This window comes from Callorhinchus milii, unplaced genomic scaffold, assembly GCF_018977255.1.
Source record: "Callorhinchus milii isolate IMCB2004 unplaced genomic scaffold, IMCB_Cmil_1.0 Scaffold6, whole genome shotgun sequence".
NCBI lineage: Eukaryota > Metazoa > Chordata > Chondrichthyes > Chimaeriformes > Callorhinchidae > Callorhinchus > Callorhinchus milii.
Genome location: NW_024704747.1, coordinates 23,018,688 through 23,043,611, shown reverse-complemented (window position 1 = coordinate 23,043,611; position 24,924 = coordinate 23,018,688). Strand labels below are relative to the sequence as shown.

At 38.2% G+C, this 24,924-nt stretch overlaps 1 protein-coding gene across 1 annotated transcript in view; it reads left to right on the top strand.

Moving 5' to 3' along the window:
- Positions 1 to 24,602, top strand: part of LOC103176589 — a gene marked incomplete at its 5' end in the record, with an annotated part of 108,320 nt that extends 83,718 nt beyond the window's left edge. Inside the window, 48 exons of the mRNA XM_042336242.1 lie at positions 43 to 111; positions 301 to 417; positions 526 to 579; positions 1,663 to 1,716; positions 2,189 to 2,233; positions 2,683 to 2,736; positions 3,069 to 3,122; positions 3,313 to 3,366; positions 3,941 to 3,985; positions 4,556 to 4,609; positions 5,424 to 5,468; positions 5,559 to 5,612; positions 6,155 to 6,253; positions 6,368 to 6,412; positions 6,865 to 6,963; positions 7,182 to 7,235; positions 7,364 to 7,471; positions 8,100 to 8,153; positions 8,270 to 8,368; positions 8,475 to 8,528; positions 8,900 to 8,998; positions 9,150 to 9,203; positions 9,324 to 9,377; positions 9,866 to 9,919; positions 10,585 to 10,638; positions 11,066 to 11,110; positions 11,276 to 11,374; positions 11,467 to 11,574; positions 12,296 to 12,349; positions 12,443 to 12,496; positions 12,856 to 12,909; positions 13,045 to 13,098; positions 14,037 to 14,144; positions 15,317 to 15,370; positions 15,832 to 15,885; positions 16,578 to 16,739; positions 17,700 to 17,807; positions 18,449 to 18,556; positions 18,847 to 18,900; positions 19,003 to 19,110; positions 19,703 to 19,756; positions 19,929 to 20,036; positions 20,163 to 20,216; positions 21,016 to 21,123; positions 21,206 to 21,497; positions 21,963 to 22,153; positions 22,654 to 22,893; positions 23,877 to 24,602. Of these exons, the coding sequence (XP_042192176.1) occupies positions 43 to 111; positions 301 to 417; positions 526 to 579; positions 1,663 to 1,716; positions 2,189 to 2,233; positions 2,683 to 2,736; positions 3,069 to 3,122; positions 3,313 to 3,366; positions 3,941 to 3,985; positions 4,556 to 4,609; positions 5,424 to 5,468; positions 5,559 to 5,612; positions 6,155 to 6,253; positions 6,368 to 6,412; positions 6,865 to 6,963; positions 7,182 to 7,235; positions 7,364 to 7,471; positions 8,100 to 8,153; positions 8,270 to 8,368; positions 8,475 to 8,528; positions 8,900 to 8,998; positions 9,150 to 9,203; positions 9,324 to 9,377; positions 9,866 to 9,919; positions 10,585 to 10,638; positions 11,066 to 11,110; positions 11,276 to 11,374; positions 11,467 to 11,574; positions 12,296 to 12,349; positions 12,443 to 12,496; positions 12,856 to 12,909; positions 13,045 to 13,098; positions 14,037 to 14,144; positions 15,317 to 15,370; positions 15,832 to 15,885; positions 16,578 to 16,739; positions 17,700 to 17,807; positions 18,449 to 18,556; positions 18,847 to 18,900; positions 19,003 to 19,110; positions 19,703 to 19,756; positions 19,929 to 20,036; positions 20,163 to 20,216; positions 21,016 to 21,123; positions 21,206 to 21,497; positions 21,963 to 22,153; positions 22,654 to 22,893; positions 23,877 to 24,023 (4,044 nt within the window). The remainder of the gene's footprint in view (positions 1 to 42; positions 112 to 300; positions 418 to 525; positions 580 to 1,662; positions 1,717 to 2,188; positions 2,234 to 2,682; positions 2,737 to 3,068; positions 3,123 to 3,312; positions 3,367 to 3,940; positions 3,986 to 4,555; positions 4,610 to 5,423; positions 5,469 to 5,558; positions 5,613 to 6,154; positions 6,254 to 6,367; positions 6,413 to 6,864; positions 6,964 to 7,181; positions 7,236 to 7,363; positions 7,472 to 8,099; positions 8,154 to 8,269; positions 8,369 to 8,474; positions 8,529 to 8,899; positions 8,999 to 9,149; positions 9,204 to 9,323; positions 9,378 to 9,865; positions 9,920 to 10,584; positions 10,639 to 11,065; positions 11,111 to 11,275; positions 11,375 to 11,466; positions 11,575 to 12,295; positions 12,350 to 12,442; positions 12,497 to 12,855; positions 12,910 to 13,044; positions 13,099 to 14,036; positions 14,145 to 15,316; positions 15,371 to 15,831; positions 15,886 to 16,577; positions 16,740 to 17,699; positions 17,808 to 18,448; positions 18,557 to 18,846; positions 18,901 to 19,002; positions 19,111 to 19,702; positions 19,757 to 19,928; positions 20,037 to 20,162; positions 20,217 to 21,015; positions 21,124 to 21,205; positions 21,498 to 21,962; positions 22,154 to 22,653; positions 22,894 to 23,876) is intronic.
- Positions 24,603 to 24,924: the final 322 nt, after the last annotated feature.

Below are 24,924 nucleotides of genomic sequence, written 5' to 3'. Positions count from 1 at the left end.
TTGCTAACAAATTATCAATATTTATTGAATGTTATCTTTCAGGGTGACATTGGTCCTCCAGGATCTGATGGTCTTCCTGGTCTCCCAGGTCCACCGGGGCCCCCTGGTCTGGTAAGTTACAATTGTATCAATGTAGCCACACTCCCAATTGTTTTATAGACTGATAACTAACATGAGTGAGTTATTTTCTCTGAACATATAGAAATGGTATGAAGATGATCAAGTACCACTCTGTTTTCACGCTATCTAAGTATCAGTGCATCGATTCATTAAACTCCCTCCACTTATTTTTCTTCGTAGAAATATCATTTTCAGCAGTCTGGTGGTTACGATAGTAGAACAGGATGGGATTTCAAAAACCCCGATTATACATCTTATAATACTCATTCCCCTTTACCTGGGCCACCTGGAGCACAAGTAAGAGCAACACACATTTTAATGTGTATAATCAATTTTGAAACTTGAGAAATAAATTTGGATCCTTTCATTTCCAAAAAAATTCTCCTTTTTTATCTTTCCACTCAGGGTCCTCCAGGATTTAGAGGTCTCCGCGGGCCATATGGATCAAGAGGAGAAATGGTGAGTACCTCTCTGTATTTACTGGAATCAAATTGATCACTCATTTCATGGCTGTTTGTGGGACATTGATGTGCACATATTGGCTATCACGTTTGCCTACAAATATGCAGTCAAATTCTGTGAAGCACTTTGAGACATCTCAACGGCTATACCAAATGCAAGGATTATTATTGTTATTGTTGTTTCTTTTTAGTATAACTTTTCAAAGAGCTAAACACTGATATTCAAATAGCGGCTTAATTTTCGATTTGCAAAGGCATGCTACTGTGTCAGGTCCCAGCATACACAGAACCGTAGAAATTTAGCGTGCAGAAGGAAACCATTCAGCCTATTGAGTCTGCATCGGAACAGGATGGGACGAAACAAAACTTGAAGAAAACCAATCCAGGCGAAGCTGTAGCAGGCCAATGTAAATTTTGGAAGAAATTTATCCTAGTAACAGAAAACTTTACCAATTATTGTAGCCTTTACAAGGAAGTGAAAACCACAAACTACACAGGCATGCAAAACAACAACAGTTTGGGTTTATATAGTAGCCTCACACAAGTAGCATCTCAAGCCGTTCAATGGCAGTGTGATTTGACACCAAGCTGGAAATACGGGGACATGGCGAAGACTCAGTCAAGGAGGAAAGATAAAATAGAGCAGAATTAAATGTTAAAGCAATACTTCATACCTACTCCAGCAGCTCTGGATCCCAAGAACATAGAAACAGGAGCGGGCTATTCAGCCTCTCAAGCCTGTTCTGCCATTCTATAAGATCATGGCTGATCTGTACCTCAAGCCCAATTACCCACTTTTGCCCCAAATGCCTTAATACCCTCACCTAACAAATATCTATCCACCTCAGTCTTGAAAATATGAATGGATCCAGGATCCACAGCCTTTTGGGGGAATCAATGTCTGGATACTGTTCTCTTCCAATCTGAACACTTGAAATGCTACTGAACTTCCTGAATGTTTCTGTTCCAAATTGAAATTGGCATACCCCAAACTACAAATTGTGTAAATCCATACTTATTCAGTAGAATTATCAAATTTTTATTGTCTTGTAAAACTGACTTATCTTTTTATTAAATCCAGGGTCCTACTGGCCTACAGGGTTCATCTGGTCCATCTGGGGAATCTGGCCCCAGAGTAAGTATCTTAACTAAAAAAGATCATTAATTCTGTAAGAATTACATGTGTTTGTGAACTTGCATTGTACATTTGAATTTACAGCAACTTCACAGAAATGACATAGCACACTGTGCTTGATGATATCTTTCATATTTGGATTTTCCACTAAAAATTGTGATTAAAGTGTTTTTAAACCTGTTCCATTGCTTTGTACTTTGCTTAATGGAACTGATCAGCTTGTAATACTATAAAGCACAATTCAGAGATTTAACTAATGATTTTTCTTGCAGAACATTAGTTCAGCAAAATGACTAATGTTACGTTATTTTGCTCAGGGGTCAAACAGGAAGGTTGATAAATAATTGTGTTGGTGTTTGCAGTGATGAGGATCAGAATTATCTGCTTTCTGTGCACAACAATCAAACGTAATGGTGCATTAATGCAGCAAACCTGCCGGAAACAAGAAACATATTTTTTTTAATTGTTACAGGGTCTACAAGGCCCTCCTGGTCCCATGGGTTTACGTGGTAAAAATGTAAGTATTTACCCATTCTTATTTTGTAAGTGCACCGTTCACTCTCCTAATTTCTAAAGAGATTATATGCTCTTATCAAAGGTTTTATGATACAACAATGAATCGACAATTCTCTGCACCTTTTCATCTTTCTCATTTCAAATGAACCACTTAATAAATGGACAATTGCATTGTTCACTCATTTTCTTTTAGAAAAATCTATGCCTGACACCTTTCTAGGAACCTAGAAGTGGTTGGTTTGAAAATTATAAAATACTGTTTGGAAATATTTCCATTACTTGACTAATATCATCTAGAATATTCAGGTATGAACCATTACTGAACTGATTTGCCAGATTTGCCAATTAAAATAGTGTAGCACATATTATCTTAGAATTCCTCCGTAAAGTGTAGGAAAAGTTTCCAATGTGCTCGTTAAAATTTACCATCTTTGCATTGTTTCAATTTAGGGTGCAGCTGGCAAAACAGGAATAGCTGGACCGATTGGAATACAAGGCCCTCGGGTAAAGTGAAGATAAAATGGTGAAATACATTGTGATATTGTTGGCTATTGTTCCATTCTTAAATAAATAGAGTGCAGAGCAGGAAACTGAGTGAAACATTGAGGCAAATCAGCATTGTACTGGTGAAGAAGAAGGTTATGTGGATAAATAGGGATGGATGTTCTACCTAACTCTATTTATAAATACTCGTATAATATCAGATCAATGCAGTCAGTCAGCAAAAAACCACAGGGGTTGCAGTGATAGATCCATAATGAAAAAATTAATTCAGTGAAGAATATGTTCAGGCAATTGCTTACAAGTGTACAATATTATTATCTGTTTTTTTGAAGGGTGTGAAAGGACCAACCTCTACTCCTGGTATACCTGGAATAAAAGGTCACAGAGTAAGTGTCTTCACCTTTCGCTATTTGCAATATTATGGGCAGGAAAACCTGTTAATAATGGTTGGCGATACAAATAACCTTTTATTTGATTCAACATTGATTTTTTTTGGAAAGAGGAAAGCCCCATTCATTACTCTGTGCCAATGTTAACTATGTTACTAGAGGAATCTAATTATTGTGCCTCTGACAGGGCTTTGATGGACACAATGGAGCTCAAGGTGATGCTGGTACTTCTGGAGAAAAGGTGATTCTTGTTTGTTATTAAATAGATGTAAAGGTTATCAATGTTCCATTATACGTTACACTTATTTTCTGATCATGTATTGTAGTACAATACAATACAATAAAAAATTACATTTGTATAGCGCCTTTCATGTCAGGAGGACCTCCCAAGGCAATGACGACGTGGGATCTAAATACTCCAACCCAGTGAGCTACATTGTCGGAAGTGCTGTCTTTAGGATAAGCCATGAAAGCGAGGTCCCTTCTGCCTGATCAGGTGGATGTTAAAGATCCTGTGGCTCTATTCAAAAAGAGGAGGGAGTTACTACCGGTGTGCTGGCCAACAATCCTCCAGATAAAAATTGATCATTAACTTCTTGTCTGTTTGTGGGCTATTACTGTGAGCAAATTGACTGTCAGGTTCGCTTAAGAATAAACAGTCGCTTAACAATAATTGCTGTGAAGCGATTTGAGATGTCTCGAAGACATGATAAGGCACTGTATCAAATGCAAGTATTATTTATTACGTTATGGTTTGCCAGAAACCTGATTGTGCCTGTGGCATTCTAATATATTTTCTATTGAACTTAATCCAGGGGGACCCTGGTATTCCTGGAGATAATGGTATACCTGGCCAAAGGGTAAATATTTTACTTCTTTTTTCTTGTCAATGTTCTGAATCGGTAACTGACTGATATGAGGGTTCTTTCCCAAATTGAATATGATGGTCAGATCCTTTTCTCAAGGAAATACTCCATCTGTGTGAAATGGCAACTCAGCTAAAAAAAATGGCAGATCCATCAGACTTGTAATTGGTGGTTTTGTGCGATGGGATGTGCTGAGATTTGAACCCTGATCTTCTGGTTGCACTGCTTGGCAACAAGGCCGTTTAATACACATTTCATAAATGATGAGAAAGATACAGAACTGATGCTGCTGGAAGGAGAAATCATAGAGATTGGTACATATCGACCCCATGAAATGATCCTAGTTAAATCTTCAAAGATTGATTTTACAAAGCAAATATTTTAATATGTGTATATTTACTCTGAAATAATTTAATTAGACAAAATGAAGATTTCCTGATGCTTTGATCATGTCTTTCATTTTCATCATCAGGATTTCTTCAGTTATTGAAAAGATCTAAGATAATGTAACGATTTCTCACAGTCTATCTGAATGGGAAACAAAACTTTTGATATTTCCTTTAGGGTTATCCTGGTTCATTTGGTGAGAGAGGAGATTCTGGACATCGTGGTGTACCTGTAAGTACTTCATTAAGTAGACCTTGTTATTGTTACTTGGGAACACATCACACAGAATAGATACATACGGAAAGTAGGTGCTAAAACACGTCTGAGCAATGTTAGCCTCTCGTCAAGTACATTTAAATAAACACTAGTATTTTGTAACATATGCTGTACTAGACTGTGTGGCAGATTAAGGTGAGTGGCAAAATAGTGACAACAATGTCCAACACAGCAATTAATATTAATGAAAGCAGCATTGGGCTGTTTCCATAATAACTGATCTTTGCAATACAGCGAGAAAAATCTGAATCAAGAACGCCCTCTAGTGTACAGTCTCTCTTTAGATTTGCCAAAATGAGTATTATGATAGGGACGGCAGATGGTGGGAGGTCATTGCTCTTCACTACATTCTCATATCATGATCATCACATCATACACTACACAACATATCATATACTGTTCCCCCCCATTAATACCTGATGGATACCTGGTACTTATTGAGAGTGATTTAAGGTTATTTATTATCTGGGCCAATAGAAAAGTAAAGAAATGTAGGGTGGCAGTAAAATTTACCTTTCAATTACACCAATCATCTCTGCAATTTTCAGCAAAAGTTGTCAAATTTCCCCACAGTTTTTGGCAAATATTTCCGCAATTTTCTATTGGTTTTTGGTTATTATCTACTCACATTTCGAGCAGCAATATGGTACATTTTGTGATACTAACTTGAATTAAGTTTCCTCGATGGTTATATTCTTTTGTTGCATTTATGTGCATTTGATTTAAAATCTTTGTGGCTTGAAATGAACTGCTGTTATTTTGTTTGCAGGGTTCCCGTGGTAAAAATGGTCGACCTGGCAAAGATGGGAATCTTGTAAGTGCTGATCTGGTGTTTTCTGTACATTTGATTCTTCTTCAGTTGCAGACCCAGTTCTTATTTTAATTTGTTCTAACTTTCCTACAGGGTTACCCTGGTAGATCTGGTTCTCATGGATTTCCAGGTTTTCCAGGTGCAAAGGTATGTTCACATAAAGAAGTCCTGCTTGTTACTTGCATATTCGTTTTGTAATATGTAGTACAAGCCATTGCAAGTACGTTACACTGTAGAGTTATTCAGACACAATTATGTGATCACACATTTAAGAACATAACATTAAGAAATGCTAGACAAAAAAAGGCCAAGCTCCATCTCGTTTGCCTTCCACCTTCCTGGCAATTGCATGCACATACATCCCAAACTACCTATGTACTATATCCCATAAAAAACACAAAAAGTTATTCTTTTCAGCCTGCCATTTGTAACTCTAAATCAGTCCAAGGAGATAAATCCATTACTGGTGTTATCAAGCCCAACAAAACTGCTTTTCTGAGTAAGATTTTGCTCTAACTGGAATGTTTCTGCGCACATCTCATTCATACATCATGTCTAGATTTTATAATTAAAATCCAAGCTTTTTATTGGCTTCCACAATGGTTGTTGATGGAACTGTATCAGACGGTTTCGGAGGAGAAAATCATTAAAATTCCTCATCAGCTCTCCTTTGACAATATCCCTTCCAGGGTGAACCCGGTCCAGGGGGCAGTGATGGTTTTAATGGTTTCAAAGGGGCAATGGGTGATGCAGGACTTGTGGGATCCTCTGGAGCTTCAGGAATACCTGTAAGTAATAAATAAGTAACTAAATCCTTATATTGCTCATTTTAGTGACTAGTTTATGTCCAACTGCACATATAAAAAATGGCTAATCTTCAATATTGTGAATTTCTTTTCTAGGGCACTAGTGGAAAAGACGGGTCAACTGGTTCCACAGGTTTCATGGTTAGTTTGTACAAAATAAGATGCATTTGTTCTTCGGTTAACTAAATTGTAGAGACATTGCTTCAGATGTATTAGATAACATTTTAAAGTTTTAAATAAAAACAAGGTTAAAGTGAAATGTTGGTATCCTCGGAGAAGGGGAGGAATCTATATCCTTAGCATTATCTGAAAACTACGTAAGTTTGTAAATATACCCATTCATATTAGACTGGCACAAACTTTGTGGTGAAGGAAGTACCAAACTCTACCTAACATTAAACATTAGCTGGGATCTGGAAACCTGGATAATAGAAAAATAGATCTGGATAATAGAAAATTGTGGGCTGAAACAAAAGAGTGAAGTAATCAGAGTCACCAGTGATAGCAATCACATCAATAGACCACATTTTTTAACCCGTACGATGCTTGAATACTGAAGTAATCATTTCTGTACTAATTGTTTGATTCTGCAGGGATTTCCTGGTGGATCCGGTATGCATGGAAGTCTAGGACTTATGGGTCCTTCAGGTGAACCAGCCACTGATGGCATTCCAGGCTCCAATGGTGAAGAGGTAAGACTATAAACAGCATTGTTACTTTACTGTATGAGTGACTATCTATAGGTTAGATGAATGTATAATGAGTTCCAATATTGCTAAACAAAATTGGAAGCACTATTGTTCTGTTTGTGTCAAAAATTATAGAAATTGGCCATATATTTGTTGTTGCCTATTAACATTTGCTATTCAGAAAACTCATAATAATTCTACTTTTTCTGACTCTTTCTTAGGGGGCACCAGGTGAAAAAGGACCAAGTGGTGATGTTGGCCCTTTGGGTGATAGTGTAAGTCTTTATTCATTGATTTATAAATTTTGCTTAAAACCAAGAATTTAGTTTTATTATTGAGAAACTCATCGGTTAACAGATTTTAAAAAAATAGCCCTTCCAAAGTAAGTTTTTCTGCTTCCTAGGGTAAACCTGGTGTTGTGGGTAATCCCGGGAATTCTGGATCTGAAGGCAAAAGAGGACCAACTGGTAACATGGGGGTTCCTGGCAATCGTGGTCTGCCTGGGCAAAGGGTAAGAGTTCTCTATTGGAAGAAAAACAGTTACTCATTGAGAATATGCTACCATGCAACATGAATAACTTTAGAGAGCAATATAGTCCAATTTGTGATGTTACCAAACAGGTTCTTTGCTAAAGTTCACTTTGTGACAAGTGTAGCAATTTCAGTTTGTGAATAGACACCCCTCGGTGTCAAAGTTAATATGGATAACATTGCAAAGGGTATTTCGACCATAGAGTTACTCTCAAGGTATAAGATTACAGAACAGCTAGTCCTGTGGGATGTTAAAGCAATATTGCTCCAATAGTTCTCATCTCTTGTAGGAAAAGTACATTTAATAAAGCATACTTTGGAAAAGAACTCTGGGGAATGATTTAATTCTTTCTATATTGTAAACCCTAATGCTGATTTGAATAAAAGGTCCCCAGGAAGGGCAGAGTACTGGTGAAAAAGAGGTTTCAAAATTCTATTCAAAAACACAATACATTTAGTCGTTTCAGTTTGCTGTTTCACTTCATAATGTTTCATTGCTAGTCACCACCGGTTTGATGTTTGCGGAACAGATGTAAAATGGCATCAAATGTCCCATTTTTATACAATGATATCATTGTAATGGTCTGATATTCCCTTCCTGTTCTTAGGGACAGCCTGGTTTCCAGGGAGCACGAGGTCATTGGAGCCCTGCTGGTGAAAAGGTTGGATATCTGTTTGAATCCTTAGTACATTTAGCTTAATCAAATATTATTTATCATCTTTTGTTAAACTAGGTGAATTCCAAATAATCAACTTCATATCATTTCCTTTCCAATAGGGTCCTAAAGGAGAAGCTGGTCCAGTTGGTCTTCAAGGTCCTAAAGGTTTTAATGGCAATTTGGGTCGGCCTGGCAACCCTGGACCATCAGGTCAAAGAGTAGGAAATACATTCTTGACTACCTCAAAGCTTCGGCGTGCTTGATTTTTTGTTACAATGGCTCTATTTTTCTTGTTAATTCTCAAATACATTTATTTTGTGCTAGGGAAGCAGGGGAAGTCAAGGAAGCCCAGGCAGAGATGGTAAACCTGGACGTGAGGTAATGTTCCAACAGAACATTTGTTAAACAAGTGAAGCACTTTAGTATAGATGGGTCATTTGCTTATTCCAAATACACCACCAAATACACTCAAGTGTAAATCCTGCAAAGCACCTTGAGACATTTTGACAACTGTTAAGGCATTTTATTGAATGCAAAGAACATTATTATTTAATGAAACGATTAATCTAGTTCACTTTACTCTTTAGTCCATATGCCTATTAATTCATATTGACATGGGCTGCTTGTTGGGGCAACACATCATTTCATTATACACCTCCTCCACAAAGTTAAGTTGCTTTTTATGCTTTTTATAAATTGTTGGATAGTAGTAAAGATTCCTTATTTTGTGTCTTCACTTGTATCATCAGGGACGTGGTGGACCGGAGGGTCCTGGGGGGGAACCTGGTCAATTTGGTCAAAGAGGCTCACCAGGTTTTATGGGTTTCTATGGTGAAAGCGGCAATGGCGTAAGTATACCCTGCTTACTCAATGATATGAAGATTATTATATTTAGGAGAGTTTATACAGAATATTATGCGTAATTTTCCAACTCAAATTGTAGGTGTCCGCCTAGCTGTAAATTTCTATGGTTGGTTCTAAGATTTTTTTTTCTACCAGGGTCGATCCGGTAAGCCTGGTAACCAAGGTGATCAAGGTGTTACTGGTGATATTGTAAGTATATCGTCTTTTATTAATACTGTAAAAATACATGTAGAGCGCCGGTGAATATGAAAAGAATTTTGAATAGTCCATGATTGTATATTGATACTTCTATGTGAATAATATTGGCAGGGTAGTCCTGGAAAGGGTGGTGAGAAGGGTCTCCCAGGTCCAGACGGTGATCCTGTAAGTACGAGATTTAGCTGAAACGGCAGCAATAATCCGCATTCAAAACATAGTACACCACTCCCGACAATCCAGATTGTAAAGCATTTTATTTTCTAAAGATTATCAGGATTCGTAGTGTGAATCTATTTAAATTACTCCTTATATATAACATCTGCTTGCAAGATACAGTTCTTGGATACTAATTATGAACAAGACTATAATATGGAGTCAGTACATTTTCCCTTTATAAGGAGTCACTACAGTTAATTATAGCACCTGACCCACTGAAATTAGTTAATGTAACATAAACCAGGGGTTGAAGCTTGAAGCTCTCTCACCAGCATGCCTCAGTACCACACCACGTGTATCCACTGAACCACCTGGGATCTCTTCAAAACTCTTTTACTTGTTAATATCGGTAATTATATGCTTTTTGACACAATAATATTATTTCTTTGGTCCTCTTCTCTCAAACCTCAGGCATAACTCCTGATTTTATTTCCTAGGGTCCAACTGGTGAAAGAGGACAAAGCGGGATTCCAGGAAATACTGGTCCCCAGGTATTACTAATTTTGGTGCATTTACCTTAAAAGTCTTGAATAGTCTGTTCAGTGATATGTTAGGGTGTATTTTAGATATTGTTTTCCATACAGTATTTTGTAAGGGGAGTCAAAACAACAACAACAAAATTACATTTATAGAGCGCCTTTCACGTCGGGAGAATGTCCCAAAGCCCTGGGACCTTTCATAATCTATCATGTTTTTCTTGTTTCAAGCTAAAGCAAACCAACAGGATCCGTTGATGATGACAACACCTTTACGAGTTCTTAAAGTTGCATTAAAAATCATTCCATAAATTCATTTTTTTTTAGAGGTGTTGGAATCATGGTGTATGATCAGGATACATTTTAAAAGATGCTTAAAGCAGCTGTGTGACACAGCAATAACCGGGCCTTGGTAAAGACTTGTTGATATTAGAGATGAAAAGAAGTGTTGAATCCTGAAGATCTGCAATAATATTAGGAAATAATGTAAGTGCAGATATATCAACATTTGAAAGATGTGACCGTTCGTCAGAACATCATGCTCTCTTATTTGGACTTTGCCAGCTTAGTAATCATCATTCACCATTCAGTGAATCTTACAACCTGACATTCACAATTGACACAACAAAACCAGTTTGCACTACATGGATACGACTGTAATTTCGCTTTTTATACCCTAGGGTATACCTGGTCCACCAGGTCTTTCTGGTGAGAATGGAAAACTTGGTGATATGGTAAGGCAACATTCGATATCTGTCAATGGGCACATCATTTCTTTCCTTATATGCCTATAGTTTATAAAGGTTTATAAAATTGCTGTAAACTGTTTTCAAAAAAAGTAAAGTTTACTCGTGATTTAAAAGCAATTCTTCTGTGTATTTACGTTATTATTTATTTTAAAGTGATTACCTGATGTTAAGCCGAATGTACTCTAAATTCAGGATATTTGGTTCGATATTAATAGAAATTAAAATACTGATCGACTGAAATAAAACAGAAGATAACAGAGTTTGAGTAAATTCTGCATGTAACAATAAATGCTATATATTTTATTCCATGTACTGAGATAAGTAAAAACCTGTCTTGCTTATAGTTGTTATTTTACCCCAATAAAAAGGAATAAAAAGTCATTGATATTAATTTAGTTATCTTTTATGGCAGGGTCCCCCTGGTGAAAAAGGTAAACAAGGTACTCCAGGTTCAAAGGTAAGTCTATTAACCTATGAATAAATACAGTCACTATGCTTTGCAGTATATTCTGAGAAGCACTTTGAGACATCTCAAAGACGTGATAAGCAGCTATATCAAATGCAAGTTTTTTTTAATATAACTTTCACCGTTGTATAATTTTCAACATTTCTCTTCACTCAGGGAGATACTGGTAACCAAGGTGAACAGGGACTCCAAGGTCTTCAAGGTGCCATAGGACGACGAGGGCTTGCTGGTAGTGGTGGACGAGATGGAGCCATGGTAGATGTGCAGAAGGGTTTTCTTTATCCAATAAATGGAGTATTAAAAATGGAGGAATGAACTTTTATGATGCAATTCTGTTTTAAATGTAGGGTCCTGCTGGACCTCCAGGTCTTCCAGGTTCAATGGGACATCTAGGCTTACCAGGTATGCCAGGCGGAGTAGGATATCCAGGACAACAGGGTCAAAAAGGCGAACAAGTAAGTGTGCCTTTTATTTTTTAATCTGTCAGGATGTAAATCCTACTTTACATTTGGCATTTTGATGAACTGTTCAATGTACATCTGAGCAACCATGGGCCGAGTGGGTAAAGGCAATGAACGGTGTACACCATGGGCCATACAGATCAGAAAGCTGCAGAGTTCAAGTCTGAGTCTATGCTGAGTTAGCTGACCTCAGATGGAAGGTGTGAACATGTGCGGGTTGGGAAATGACTGACTGGTTTAAATTTTCTTCACTTCTTCACATGGTTGAATAGCCCAACAACACTCCTGGTCAAGGATCAATCTAGAAAAATATCATTTTTCTAAATTTTTAGTCGATTGGCGGATCGCTTTGTCATGGGTAATAATTAATTTTTAAAAAATTGGTCATTCAATCGCCGACTGTTTGTGGGACATTTGACTGTAAATGGCGAGTAACAAATTGTCATCAATTTGTTGACAATTTTGCCCACAAAATATACAATCAATTCACTTTACAGCATACTCTGTGAAAGGCTTTGAGACGTCTTGAAGAGGTGATAAGGTGCTATATCAAATATCAAAGAATTATTATTATTATGATTTTGGTGAGGAACTCGAGGGCACTTGCTATCCATGCAACTGTACACAGTAGAAGGAAAAAGGTAGAGGATGGGGGAAAATTAGAAGAGAAAAATTGCAGGGGAAAGAAACACACCGAATTTACTTTAATTAACAGGGTGATACATCTACAAAAGGTCCCGATGGTGAAGATGGTAAAGATGGTGAGATGGTAAGCCCACAGTATTGTGTCAGAGACTTTTGAAACTGAATATTACAGTTCCAATTTAAAGTTGATGTACTTACTGCTTCTGTTCTCACCCAGGGTCGCACGGGTCCAGCAGGTCTAATAGGTTCACAAGGATCTAGAGGAGAAAGGGTAATTTCCTGCTTTATCTTGTGATAGATTTGTGTTGTATTTGTTTCTCAGTTAACATATCCAGCATGTGTTGTGGAGTAGAACCAATGTAATAATTACACTACATTGGTATTGTATGTTAACCAGAGAACCACCTCACAGCTAATTAAGTATCTGCCAGCACGACATATTGTTTACCTTCACTGGTTACTCCACCGAGATTGTGTGCAATATGCTGTTCTTCAAATCACAACCTTAGTATTGCACAGAACATTATTCATTTATTTTTTTATTAGTTTGATTACAGCAACAAGCATCGTTTGGAAATAGATACTTTACTGCGATGCTGAGATGGTTGATTGCTTTCTCATGCCTTCCAGGGTGAGGTTGGTCCTGATGGGCTTCCTGGGACTCTCGGATATCCTGGAAGCCATGTAAGTAAAGTGTGTTAGCAACACTCAACAGATTCACATTTTATACCACTAGTATTTCTAAAGAAGAACATTTTTTATAAGAAAAAAAGAAAGAGTAAAGTCATTTCAATAATAAAATAAATTGTTTTATTTCAGGGTGAACGGGGTGAAATAGGCGAAATAGGACTGAATGGATTTTCTGGGATTCCTGTAAGTAGATAGTCTCAACTGATCTATATTAGATTTATACATCAACAATGATTTTAGATGTATCTTTCTTTTTATGCACTGCTTTTTCCCTTGACTATCTCATATACATCTGGACCCAACTGAGACAATAGGCTGGAGGCCTGTTCCTAGACCTCAAGCAATAATGTTTTATGGGAAACTTGCTATGCACCAATATCTTCACCTTCCAACTTCTCACAGAAGCGTATTGAAGATCTTAACCCTTATGTAAATCACAAGAGCCATTCTGGATCCTACTATTCCATTAATGAGCTCCAGTACTGTGATGCTCCCAATTATTAGATTCACTTAATACTGTACTGTTTTCCGTCCATCCACACATCACATAACAAGTGGTGAGCAAAGCAGAGTTCCAGGTATCTTCCATGACACTTTGTAACTTGTTGGAAGCACATGAAAATGGAACAGTTTCATGGGTCTTGCACTTCCTTATTTTCTGACACTGGTATTTCACTAGTTTTCTTAGTTGGGTTTCTTTTTCATCAACTGTTGTGCGCAATTGGCTGCTGCGTCTCGCCCACAAAATATAGTCATTTCACTTTACAATTTATTATGTGAAGCGCTTTGAGACGTCTCAGTAACATGATAAAGCACTACATCAAATGCAAGGATTATTATTATTATCCAATATTCAATTAACCCAATTTCACTATATAATATAACACTGGTATGTGAACACAACTGCATAAGGTTGTGCAGCACTTAATTAAGGAGTTCAATCAATTTAACTACAATTAAATATCAATCTCCAAAGTAATTTATAATATTGAGTCATAAAAGAGATTTGCTTTTCTTTAAAGAAATAAATCAGTTCAAGTAAAGTGTAGATACAGTAAATGTCCTTTTGCTAACAATGTAGTCATTTCACGTATAACCAACCTGTTGTGATATTGTACCAGGGTTTGGATGGACTACATGGTCCTAAAGGCTCAGTTGGTGGTCAAGGTCCATTAGGAAATACTGGTCCTCAAGGCTCTCAAGGTCCCAGTGGTTCTTCTGGTTCAGGGGTAAGCAAGCAGCTCTGGCATAGAGCAATACAAGACTAATATTCTAACTTGTTATGGGATTAGTTATTGTTATTTATAGAGCAAGACTATTATTCGAATGAAATCATTAAGTGGAGTCCTGTGGAGTCCTGTAGCTCAGTGGTTAGAGCACTCGCTTTGTAAGTGAGAGACCTGAGTTCAATTCCAGGCAGGGCGAAACCTTGGGCAAGTTTCCTTACTCCACAAGCCTAATAATAATCCCTCCAAAAAACCAAAAACAATAATTAAATTGGTCATTTTCAATCTACGACTGTTTGTGGGACACTGCTGTGCGAAATTGGCTGCCGCGTTCGCCCACAAATATAGTCAATTCACTTTACAGTGTGTTCTGTGAAGCGCTTTGGGACGTCCTCCTGACGTGAAAAGCGCTATATCAAATGCAAGGATTATTATTATTATTATTATTATTATTATTAAGTCTGGAGATGGCTTCCTACCTCTTTTGAAATGTTCCGAAACTGATTCTGTACAAGTCTACATTTGAACTAATATTGTTTCTCTCACTTTTTCTCAACTGATGACATTCCAAATGTAAAAGCACATTTCTGCAGCTAAGAAAAAATGAACAGCAAGCGATAGGATAACAAACGACAATATGCTGTCATAAAAGCAGCTGGTTCCTCCCAATGTATCATTGTGGGTTGTTTGGCCTCACCATTGGTCAACTCTTTCTCCTACCCCCCAGTCAGGGTCATTATGCTTAGAAGCATTTGATCTATTTCTTCCCCTTTACTAAGGCCGGTAGACCAAGACTTCAGATCAGCTGTTTCCCTGATTGTTCTCAGTTCCCTTCAGAAACCTGTATCTGAGGGCAAACCTGGGACGAATACATATGCATGAGCAATCCCTTTCATTGAAACACTTCTATTCATCGATTAGAATCATTTACTCTATTTAAAGGGGTTTATCATAAGTGTATTCTGCAATGTTTCAAATTTGATAGGTCTGACTTTGACCTCCTGGACTGATTTGTATGTGTATGCCCAAATCTAATAGTCTTGGAAATGCTCTGGTATCTTTCCTATTACAGCATTCAGCTCCAGGAAGGTCACTGTCCAGCAAGTTAGGTTTGTTTCTCAAAAAGAAAATTTAAACATGTTCAGTAATCTCAGTTTTTATGAATATTCTTATAGGGGCTTCCAGGAGTGAAGGGTCCAAATGGTGATCGTGGATATTCAGGTCCCTCTGTGAGTATTAATGTTATCAGTAAATATCTCACTGAGATGTTGTACTGTTCTTGTTTGTTACAATCTGCTCACGCATGAAGAATGGCCACTTGAGGAGTGTAATTTCTTTTACAATTCATTGTAAATCTGAATTGAAATGAGACAGTCTTCATTCAAGCAGAAATTCCATCTGGTTCTAGATCTTTTCTACTTTGTTAGCATTTCAGAGCAACCAGACTTCAGCAAATTCTTAAACACAGCCTTAGTTTTGAAGCCTATTTCTGTAAGTTACGTTTAACAACTGCAGAAATCCAGGTTAAGAGTGAAGACTGAATTCAACAAATCGCCAAATTCTGAATGCTCTAAAATGCCACATAAACAGAGTAAATCGAGATTTGGTGGAATTTCTCCCATTACTGCCTCATCTGTGGTCAGGATCCATACGTCAAGATTACTCAACTATCTTCTCTTTGCTTTCATAGGGAGCAATTGGTTTGCCTGGTAGCATTGGGGCAATTGGAAGGATTGGGCCAGATGTGAGTAGCATTTTTTTATATAATGTACAGTTGTTCAAAGAAGAGTGTGTGAAGAACTTGAAAAAACTTGGACTTTTGTAACACTTTATCCTGTCAAATACCTTTGTTACCATACCCTAGCACCTTCCTCGCTCTCCAATCTGCTCACATCCCACTCCACCACTTTCACTCAACTGCCTCCGGTCTTCTCTCCGTCCCTAGTCCCCTCCAGATCGCATCTGAAGACCTTTCTCTTTGACCATGCCTACGAGCACCTCCCCTCTTTCTTCAGTTCGGCATCCACCTCTGCCACTCCGAGATGCTGCCTGCATGAATGACATTATATAAATCAAGTTGATTTTGTTGTTGTTGTCTTAATGACTGCTTTATGTGGGATTTCTATAAATATTGAGCTTTGCAATTAGCATTTCTGCTGCGTGTCAAACCTTCACCAATACTGACTCATGCAATATAACAGCTTGTGGATCTCAAATTCTCTTAGCAAATTGTGATGGCAAATGTGCTTTAAATGCTTCCTTAGTGTATCATTGCAATGTGAGTGCCTAGAAGGCACCATTGGTATAACAGTGAAGCACTGGTGAGATTCACTGAAACCGCTAGTGCAGTCCTATAAGTGGGTTATCATGGTTTTGTGGACCAGAAACTAACTGTTGAGGGTTGATCTATAAAGCCATTCTGTGTCTTTTATACAGGGGACTGCTGGCCCAGCTGGTACCCAAGGATTGCCTGGCAAAGGAGGTCCTCCTGGCCCAGATGGTAAAAGAGGTCCAGTCGGTAGCGAAGGACCAACTGGTCCCAAAGGTGATGTTGGTGGTCCTGGCAAAAAGGGCCCCGTTGGTCAAACTGGTCTTCTCGTAAGTACAATACAATACAAAATTACATTTGTAGAGCGCCTTTCACATTGGGAGGACATCCCAAGTAAAACATATGTTTGCTCCTAAGAGTGTTGTAAATAGGACAGGAATTTTTTCAAGTGCAACAAATCAAATGACTCAAGAATTCATTCACACTAAATATCCATAAATACTTCACAAGGGAGTTAAATTTCTCTTGCTGTTAAATGTGGTAGCTTTGACAGTGTGCACTTATTACCATGTGAAAATCAACATCAAACATGAATGAGCAGCAGACATTTCATTAATAATTTTAAATATTCAATGAGTGTCTTGCATCATAAAGGAGTATATATGAATATATCGTAGTACACGGCATAAATAGTGGGTTGAAGGGTGGAAAGCAAATATTGGTACAACTCTCAGCAGTCTTGAAAGAGCTTACAAAAAAAACTTAAAAATGAACACTATTTAAGAATGTGCCAAATTCTGAATGCTCTAAAATTTAATCTTAGGGACACTCTAAAATGTGAATGTTAGGCGGAGAGGGGAAAGATGGGAGAAAGTGGTAGAAGAGTCAAAGAGGTCAAATAGGTACGTTTTGAGATGGAACTTGAACAAATGGAGGGAGGGAACAAGTCGGAGGGAGTTCAGGATGGAATTAATAGACTAATCTACACCCAGGTGGAACTTCATCCTACATATTGGTATAATTTAGATTTCCTACCATTTTCAGCTTCCACCTAATGTACAAAAAAAATTTCCTGCAAGAATTCACAGCTTTTAGAAGTAAAATCTGAACTAGATTTACTTTGCCACAATATCGCAGGTGCATTTTGATACACAAGTATCTATTGCTGATATTTCCTGACAGGCCAATGGAAAAACCAATCAATGGATATTTTTTAAATAATAATAATGTAATAATAATAATCCTTGCATTTGATATAGCGCTTTTCACTAAAATACCACTGTTTGTAGGGCCCTCAGGGAGGGACTGGTCCTTCGGGGATTGTAGGATCACAGGGACCTGTAGGCTTGCCGGGCAGGTCGGGAATGTTCGGGAGACAAGGTCCAAGAGGTGAATCTGTAAGTATTACTTTTCTTAATAAGATTGTATTTGTTAACATCTTTAACTTCGCACATTCCTATACCATCTGCATTCGCTTCGAATACAATACATTTATAAAACTTGGGAGGACGTCTCAGAGCACTTGACAATGCTGGCTGGGCACCCTGAGCTGGTGGTGGAAGGCAAAGGGGATGGGGAGAGGAAAGATGAGGGAAAGTGTGATCAAAGAGGTACTATTGAGACAGTCCTTGAATGAATGGAGGGGGAGAACAAGTCAGAGAGACTGTGGGATGAAGCTCAAGAGAGCTGGGGCAGAGTAGCTGAAAGCCCGCCTGTTGATGGTGAAGTAGATAGGGTGGACATGAAGCGGGACCGTATTCGCTGAGCGAAGGGAGCGGCCAGCTTGGTGTGGCTGAAGGACATTACAGAGGTAGGGTGGGGCCAGAACATGGAGAGAATATCCACTTTGTAGTATTGATTTTATATTCAGACGAGCTGATTTGCAGAACTTGAGGCAACAGAACTTAGCACAGCTTTGTCAGTTGATTGAGAGGTCGAGTGGCACAATTGCTGTTGTAATACAATTATTCATCAGGCAAAAAGCAAGACACACCACATAAGTGATTAGCAATAATCAATACAAGTCTGGTTTGCTTAGGGCGTGGCTGGTAAACCTGGGGTAGATGGTCCACTTGGCGATCGAGGGCGTCCTGGTTTAATAGGCCACAGAGGTATGAGGGGTCCTCCAGGTCCACCCGGCAAACATGTAAGTAGATTGACGCATGTCTACCAAAAATGTATCAATAATAATAATGTTTACCAAAAATGTATTAACTATGGAATTATTATTATTATAAAGATGATTTATATGTTATTGTGCTACAGAAATATCAATTTGACATGGAATCTGCAATTAGAAATGAATATCTTTGGATTAACATTGTATTTCATCCTTAATATTGATTGTTAAATCAGATGACTGCATTCCCGAATTGGAAAATGTTCTTTCTCGAGTCTTTTGAGCTGTATTAAAATTCAAAAATGTTTTTATTCTAGGGTTTGCCCGGTCCCGATGGCCTCCGTGGCAGATCAGGAAGACGAGGCCTGAATGTAAGGCAAGATAAAAGTATTCCCGTTAAAAATATATTTTTAAATTATATTTTAACATTTACTTAAAAAAAAGTGAGTCACCTGAGTATTATCTTTGACCAGGGTGATCGTGGTGAAGATGGTCCTCTAGGTCATCAGGGTTCTCCTGGCCTCCTGGGTCCCCCAGGTCACCCAGGCACCGCTGGCAAAAATGGTGACAGAGGTGAACCGGTAAGTCTACCACCTGCATTGTAACTAATGGGTAACAACAAAGGAGCAATGTTCTATGCAATACAATTTATATTTATATAAGTGCCTTTCACATCTGGACGATGTCCCGAGTTCTGTTTTAAACGCCTTGAAAGCACAAGGCATTTAAAACAGAGCCCACTCTACGTCCACAATGGGGTCTAAAACAAAGTGATTTCAAATAGGCTTCTTGAATTAAGGAATCCCATTCAAAATTGCTGTGTCTTAAATCCAAATATCAAAGTCACTACACTTCTCATTCTTTATATTCAGATTTTATATTTTATATTCAGTATGAGAATAAAGACGCTGGTCATATGCATCCGAACTTTCGTTGTTTCATATTACTTTGTCACCAGATACATGTGTATACATTTGTAGGCACTGTGCTAACAAATCAAAACTTTTCAAGTGGTTGAAGCCCCATTCTGGGGTGAAACAATATGGCCTTTCATAACATGTTCATCAAAACTGATAAGAAATCTTACATCGTCACCCTCTTGATTTTGGTAAACTATTAGCGTGGAGTTAAAGCTCTAAATGAAATGTTTTGTCTTTTCTTGCTTCTTTTTAGGGTGGACAAGGACCACAAGGCACAACGGGTTCAAACGGGGTGACTGGACCTATGGTAAATTAATCGCTGCCTATTTTGAAATCTCACGTATATGATTAGAAACCAATTCACTCAAAGTGAAACTTTTTTATATGTACTTGAATATATTCTGCTTCAGAATTTGTGGTGCGTTAGCTTGATTGGTTTCTAGCTCTATGGACCGAACATTGTTCGCATTGTTTCTCAGGGTGATCGAGGTGCTCAAGGTGAGAAGGGGAGCACTGGAAAACCTGGAGCACATGGCTGGAAAGGTCATCCTGGATTTCCTGGTCATATAGGCCCAGTAGGCATTCAGGTAAAATGGGGGGAAAAAAGAATCTAAATACCCACAACATAATTTTGAAAGCTGTAAATCTTGATCAGAACCAAACACCAGTTGATCTTTTGTTGAAAAGGATAACTTTTTGTCATTTCTCTCCAGGGTTCTATTGGAGAAATAGGACAACAAGGAAGTTCTGGAGCTCAAGGTATCAGAGTGAGTAAAGGGTAAAACCTACTGTGGTAGAATTTGCAGCAGTCCTCGAATATAGCCCTATCCATCTTAACTGGTCTCATTCACATTATGTCAGACATTGCTGGACTTTTAGGGCATCTACATATTAAACATTCTCATTTAAGACACATAATTGTGTTGGATTTTATAAAGCAAAGGTTTGAGTTTTGTGAACAACACAATTATAATTACTGTTTATGTGTCATCAGCATTTATTAACATAGAATCTATAAACATATCTAAAACAAGATATGATTTTTTATATTTACATTAATTTGCAAGCGCCCTTCTGTAGGTAATCATTAAATCATATGATGTTTTCTAAGGAGTACAGTTGAGTAAGACTACAATGGAGCTTGGTTTTTCTTATGAACTACATTTTTTTTACAAGGACCAAAACATGGACAGAATAGGATGGAAAACATCTGCATATTTCCTGTTATCTTATCGACCTCCATAGAATCCATAGCAGTACAGCATAGCCTCTAAGTTCAATAGACTTAAGTCAATTTGCATGAAACATGGGGGGATTCAGATCTGGTTAATTCACTTCCAGCTTTCTATCTTTCAGACTGTCCTTTGTCAAATTGAATCATGCTATTTTATGTTCAATTATAGAATGTAAATCTGTGATTTGCCTCGGTGCAAACCTTGTTCCCATCTTTCCTTTTTGACCAGCTATAACACATTTGCCTAGTCTTCAGTCAATGAAACGATGGGCATTTTTTTTTCCTCATTTAAATTTTTTTAAAAAACAGGTATTTACTTATCATTTTTTTAGGGTCCTCAAGGTCCAAGTGGTCCCCGGGGCAAAAGAGGTGTGGATGGGTACCCTGGCCCCATGGGTCCTCCTGGTCCCAGCGGTTTACGAGGATCAAATGGCCATACTGTAAGTGAACTCACTAAACTTTTGTCCCGAGAGATTAAATATCAATATTACAAACTAAATGTATATCATTTAAACTTCACAGGGTGAAACTGGTGCTCAGGGTCTCCCTGGCTACCCTGGACTTCCTGGTCCCTGTTGTCAAGATGGTTCAGATGGCAAAGGCATGTCATATCCAAACCCACATTCACAAAATTGGTTTGACTACTATGGTGATCAATCAAATGATTTTATGAATGAACAGAGGGAAGAAATACTGGCCACTCTGAAATTAATTGGGAGTCAGTTAGCAAACTTTCTGAGTCCAGATGGATCCAAGAAGAGTCCAGCCCAGAGTTGTCATGACCTGCAATTGAACCATCCAGAGCTTGAGAGTGGTAAGAAACCTGCATGTTCTGCTTCTGGACACACAAGACATATATACTTTGGAGTTAATCAAATTGAAAGCCTGGCAGTCAGTGAGTCCTCCAAGTCAATCTGGTCTTAGTGGCAGCAGAGATCCCTTTGTCCTCATTTGATGAGGTTTGCCCCGTCTCTCCCCATTTTCAAGTCCCAGAAGAAAACCTTCCTTTTCAATCATGCTTAAGGTCACCCCACCCCACCACGCTCCACCACCCCCCACCCACCCAACACCTCTCCCCCCCCCACCCCCAGCTCAGAGTCAGGCTCCTTCACTGGTAAATGCTCTGAGACTCTACCTTCGTGGAGGGTGCCATATAAGTGCAAGCTGTTGTTGTTCATCAAGGAAGAAGTGTTGCTCCATGAATTTTACACTGACATGTTTTTATTGATTTTAATATTCCTTCAATTCATCGTAGTAAGAATGGTTGTTATCTTCATAGGAGTGTACTGGATTGATCCTAATCAGGACTGCAAGATGGATGCTTTCAAGGTATACTGCAACATGGAAACTGGCGAGACCTGCGTACATCCACACAACAACAGCACGTCACGGAAGAACTGGTGGACAAGCAACAACAACCAGAACAAGAAGCACGTGTGGTTTGGAGAGTCCATGGATGGGGGCTTCCATGTGAGTCACAAAAAGTATAAAACACAATAGGTCATTCATGAACCAATCAAAAATATTAAAAAGTCAAATAAAAGATCCCCAGTTTATGGATGGTAGACTGAAATGAAATACATCACGAATAACAAGGGCTTTTGTGATGTGCCTTCAATTTAGATTAATACTTTTTTGTCATTATTTATGTTAACTGCATATCCCTATTATAATTTATAATTCTTTGTTCAATTCGATAACACTGAAAGAATAATCAGTATTCATCTGATCTGGTAATAGAACTACAGATATCTCCTTTACAATACTGGGTAATTCTACCAGTTTAGATTTTATGTACTTTGAAGTTCTTTGAAGAGCATACGTTCCCTTTCACAAACAGTTGCAAAGCAGCACAGTGCTTAACCGTTAGCTCTTGAAGATGACTTATGAATGAGATGTGAATTTCACTTTATTTGTGAAGCACTATTTTCCTGCATTAGATACAATGAAAGCAAATTATATTTCTACAGTTTAGCTATGGTGATCCAAGTCTGTCAGAAGATATGGAAATCCAAATGGGTTTCCTTCATGTACTTTCCACCCGAGCCTTCCAGAATATCACCTACCACTGCAAGAACAGCATCGCTTACTTGGACGATGAGACTGGAAGTGCAAATAAAGCTTTGAAGCTGCTGGGCTGGTCTGACCTTGAGCTTAAAGCTGAAGGAAACAGCAAACATATATACAATGTTCTTGAAGACGGGTGCTCTGTAAGTAGCACAAACATTAACATCAAACTAAAATACCATCAGAAATTTGTGTTATAATACTTACAAATTTACCTTTTATTTTAATTTTCTGACATCATTTACGCGTGCACCCGTAGATATAGGAATAACATTTTCCATAATTCCAGATATCGACCTGTACACTCCCTCCGCTCATCAGGCTGTGGCCTGCTCCACATACCCCGCCCGGTCCACCCCACCATCAGCGGTCAGGCCTTAAGCCTTTCTGCCCCATCCTTTGGAACTCCATCCAACATTCCCTTCGCCTCTCTCCCTCCCTTGCCTCCTTCAAGGCATGTCTCAAAACCCTTCTCTTTGATCGCACCTTCGGCCATCCTCCTTTCCTCCCTGCCCTCCACCCTCCCCGATCCCAACCCCCAGCTCGGGTCCAAATACTTAACTGTCCAGCGCCTTGGAACATCCTCCCGATGTGAAAAGCACCATACAAATATCATTTTGTATTGCATATACAATTGCCCATTCAGATTCCGTGCTTGCTTTCTCATCAGTCTTACATTCCCAAACAATTTTGGTTCCCTTAATAGTAGTATATGTTATTTGTACTATTATTTCACTGGTTTGCATTTTACAACTAATTATTCGCCTATTAAAAAGTTATGCAGTGCAATGGCGTGGTACAACAGTGTGCTAGCATGCAGTACAAAGGATTGGTGAGGATGCAGGTTATTTGCATTTATATGGTGTCCTTCAAGTAGAATATTGTCTTGGAGTGCATAAGCAGTACGATTTTTTATTCTAACCAAGAAAATAGAAATGGCTGTATGTGAGGATTTGACTGTCTACAATATCTATTAAGGAAAGATATTTTGCAGTATGGCTAATTATAAAAAGTGTAGGGATTGCTTACTTGGCATGAACATTGTAAATGTCTCTGAGATACGGACTATGATAAGTTCAATTACAACAAAGCTGTATTCTAATCTTTTTTGCCTGTTTTGTCATAGAAACACACTGGAGAGTGGGGCAAGACTGTAATTGAATACAGCACAGAGAAGACCATTCGTCTGCCTATTGTCGATATTGCTCCTGTAGATATTGGTGCTAAAGAGCAAGAATTTGGTGTTGACATTGGCCCTGTCTGTTTCTCATAATATCAGAAATAACTTGAATACAACCATTTCTGTGACTTTTAAATGGACATTCACCTGATCCATCTATCTCTTCCCCTATCCAAACATTATTCTAGACCTCCCATGCTGATAAGGCCAACTTCTAATCATATTTATAATGCTGACAGAAATTGTCCAAACCATTGACAGAGATCTGAAATTGTAACACACAAAGTCATGCATAGCGGTGCTTCTGCAAAATTATGATTTAGGACCGAAAAGAGAAAACTCATTGCACAGAGCAATGGCAAAAAAATCAAACATGATTCAAAGATGCATTTTGTCCAGTTTTGATTCCTTCATTGTGGTCAAAGTTGGGATAGGCTTGAAAGGTGGTCTCTCAAGAAAATAACACTGCTCTTCAAATTAACTTGGATTTCCATATATACTGAAATGCAGAGTAATTATAAGGATTAGACAGACATGCTGACTCAACTACGCACAATCAGTGAACTACAGTGGATTAAAGTGAAATATGTCATAAATCTTGAAATGTATGTGAATTACACTTAGCTACCCAGTGAGGACTTCATTGAGTCATTTTATTAAAAAAGAGTATTTGAAAGATCATTGTCGCTCACAATTTCAGGTTGCAAAAAATGTAAACAGATAAAGTCTATGATAAATCTCAAATGCTTTTATGTTAGGAAAGCTTTACCTCATCACTTCTGGGCGTCAGTACATATATTGATTATGGACAATGTGTTAACTTCCTTTCCACAACACAATAACGATTATTCCTCAGGTGACCTTGTAGATCTACCCTCTGAAGTTAAAGAGATACTCAAGGTGTCACTGTGTGCTTAGTATTGCTACTGTAATGGTATTCCATCAGTCTCCAATCAATCAATCCTTATCTTTTCTTCATTTGCTGACCAAATCA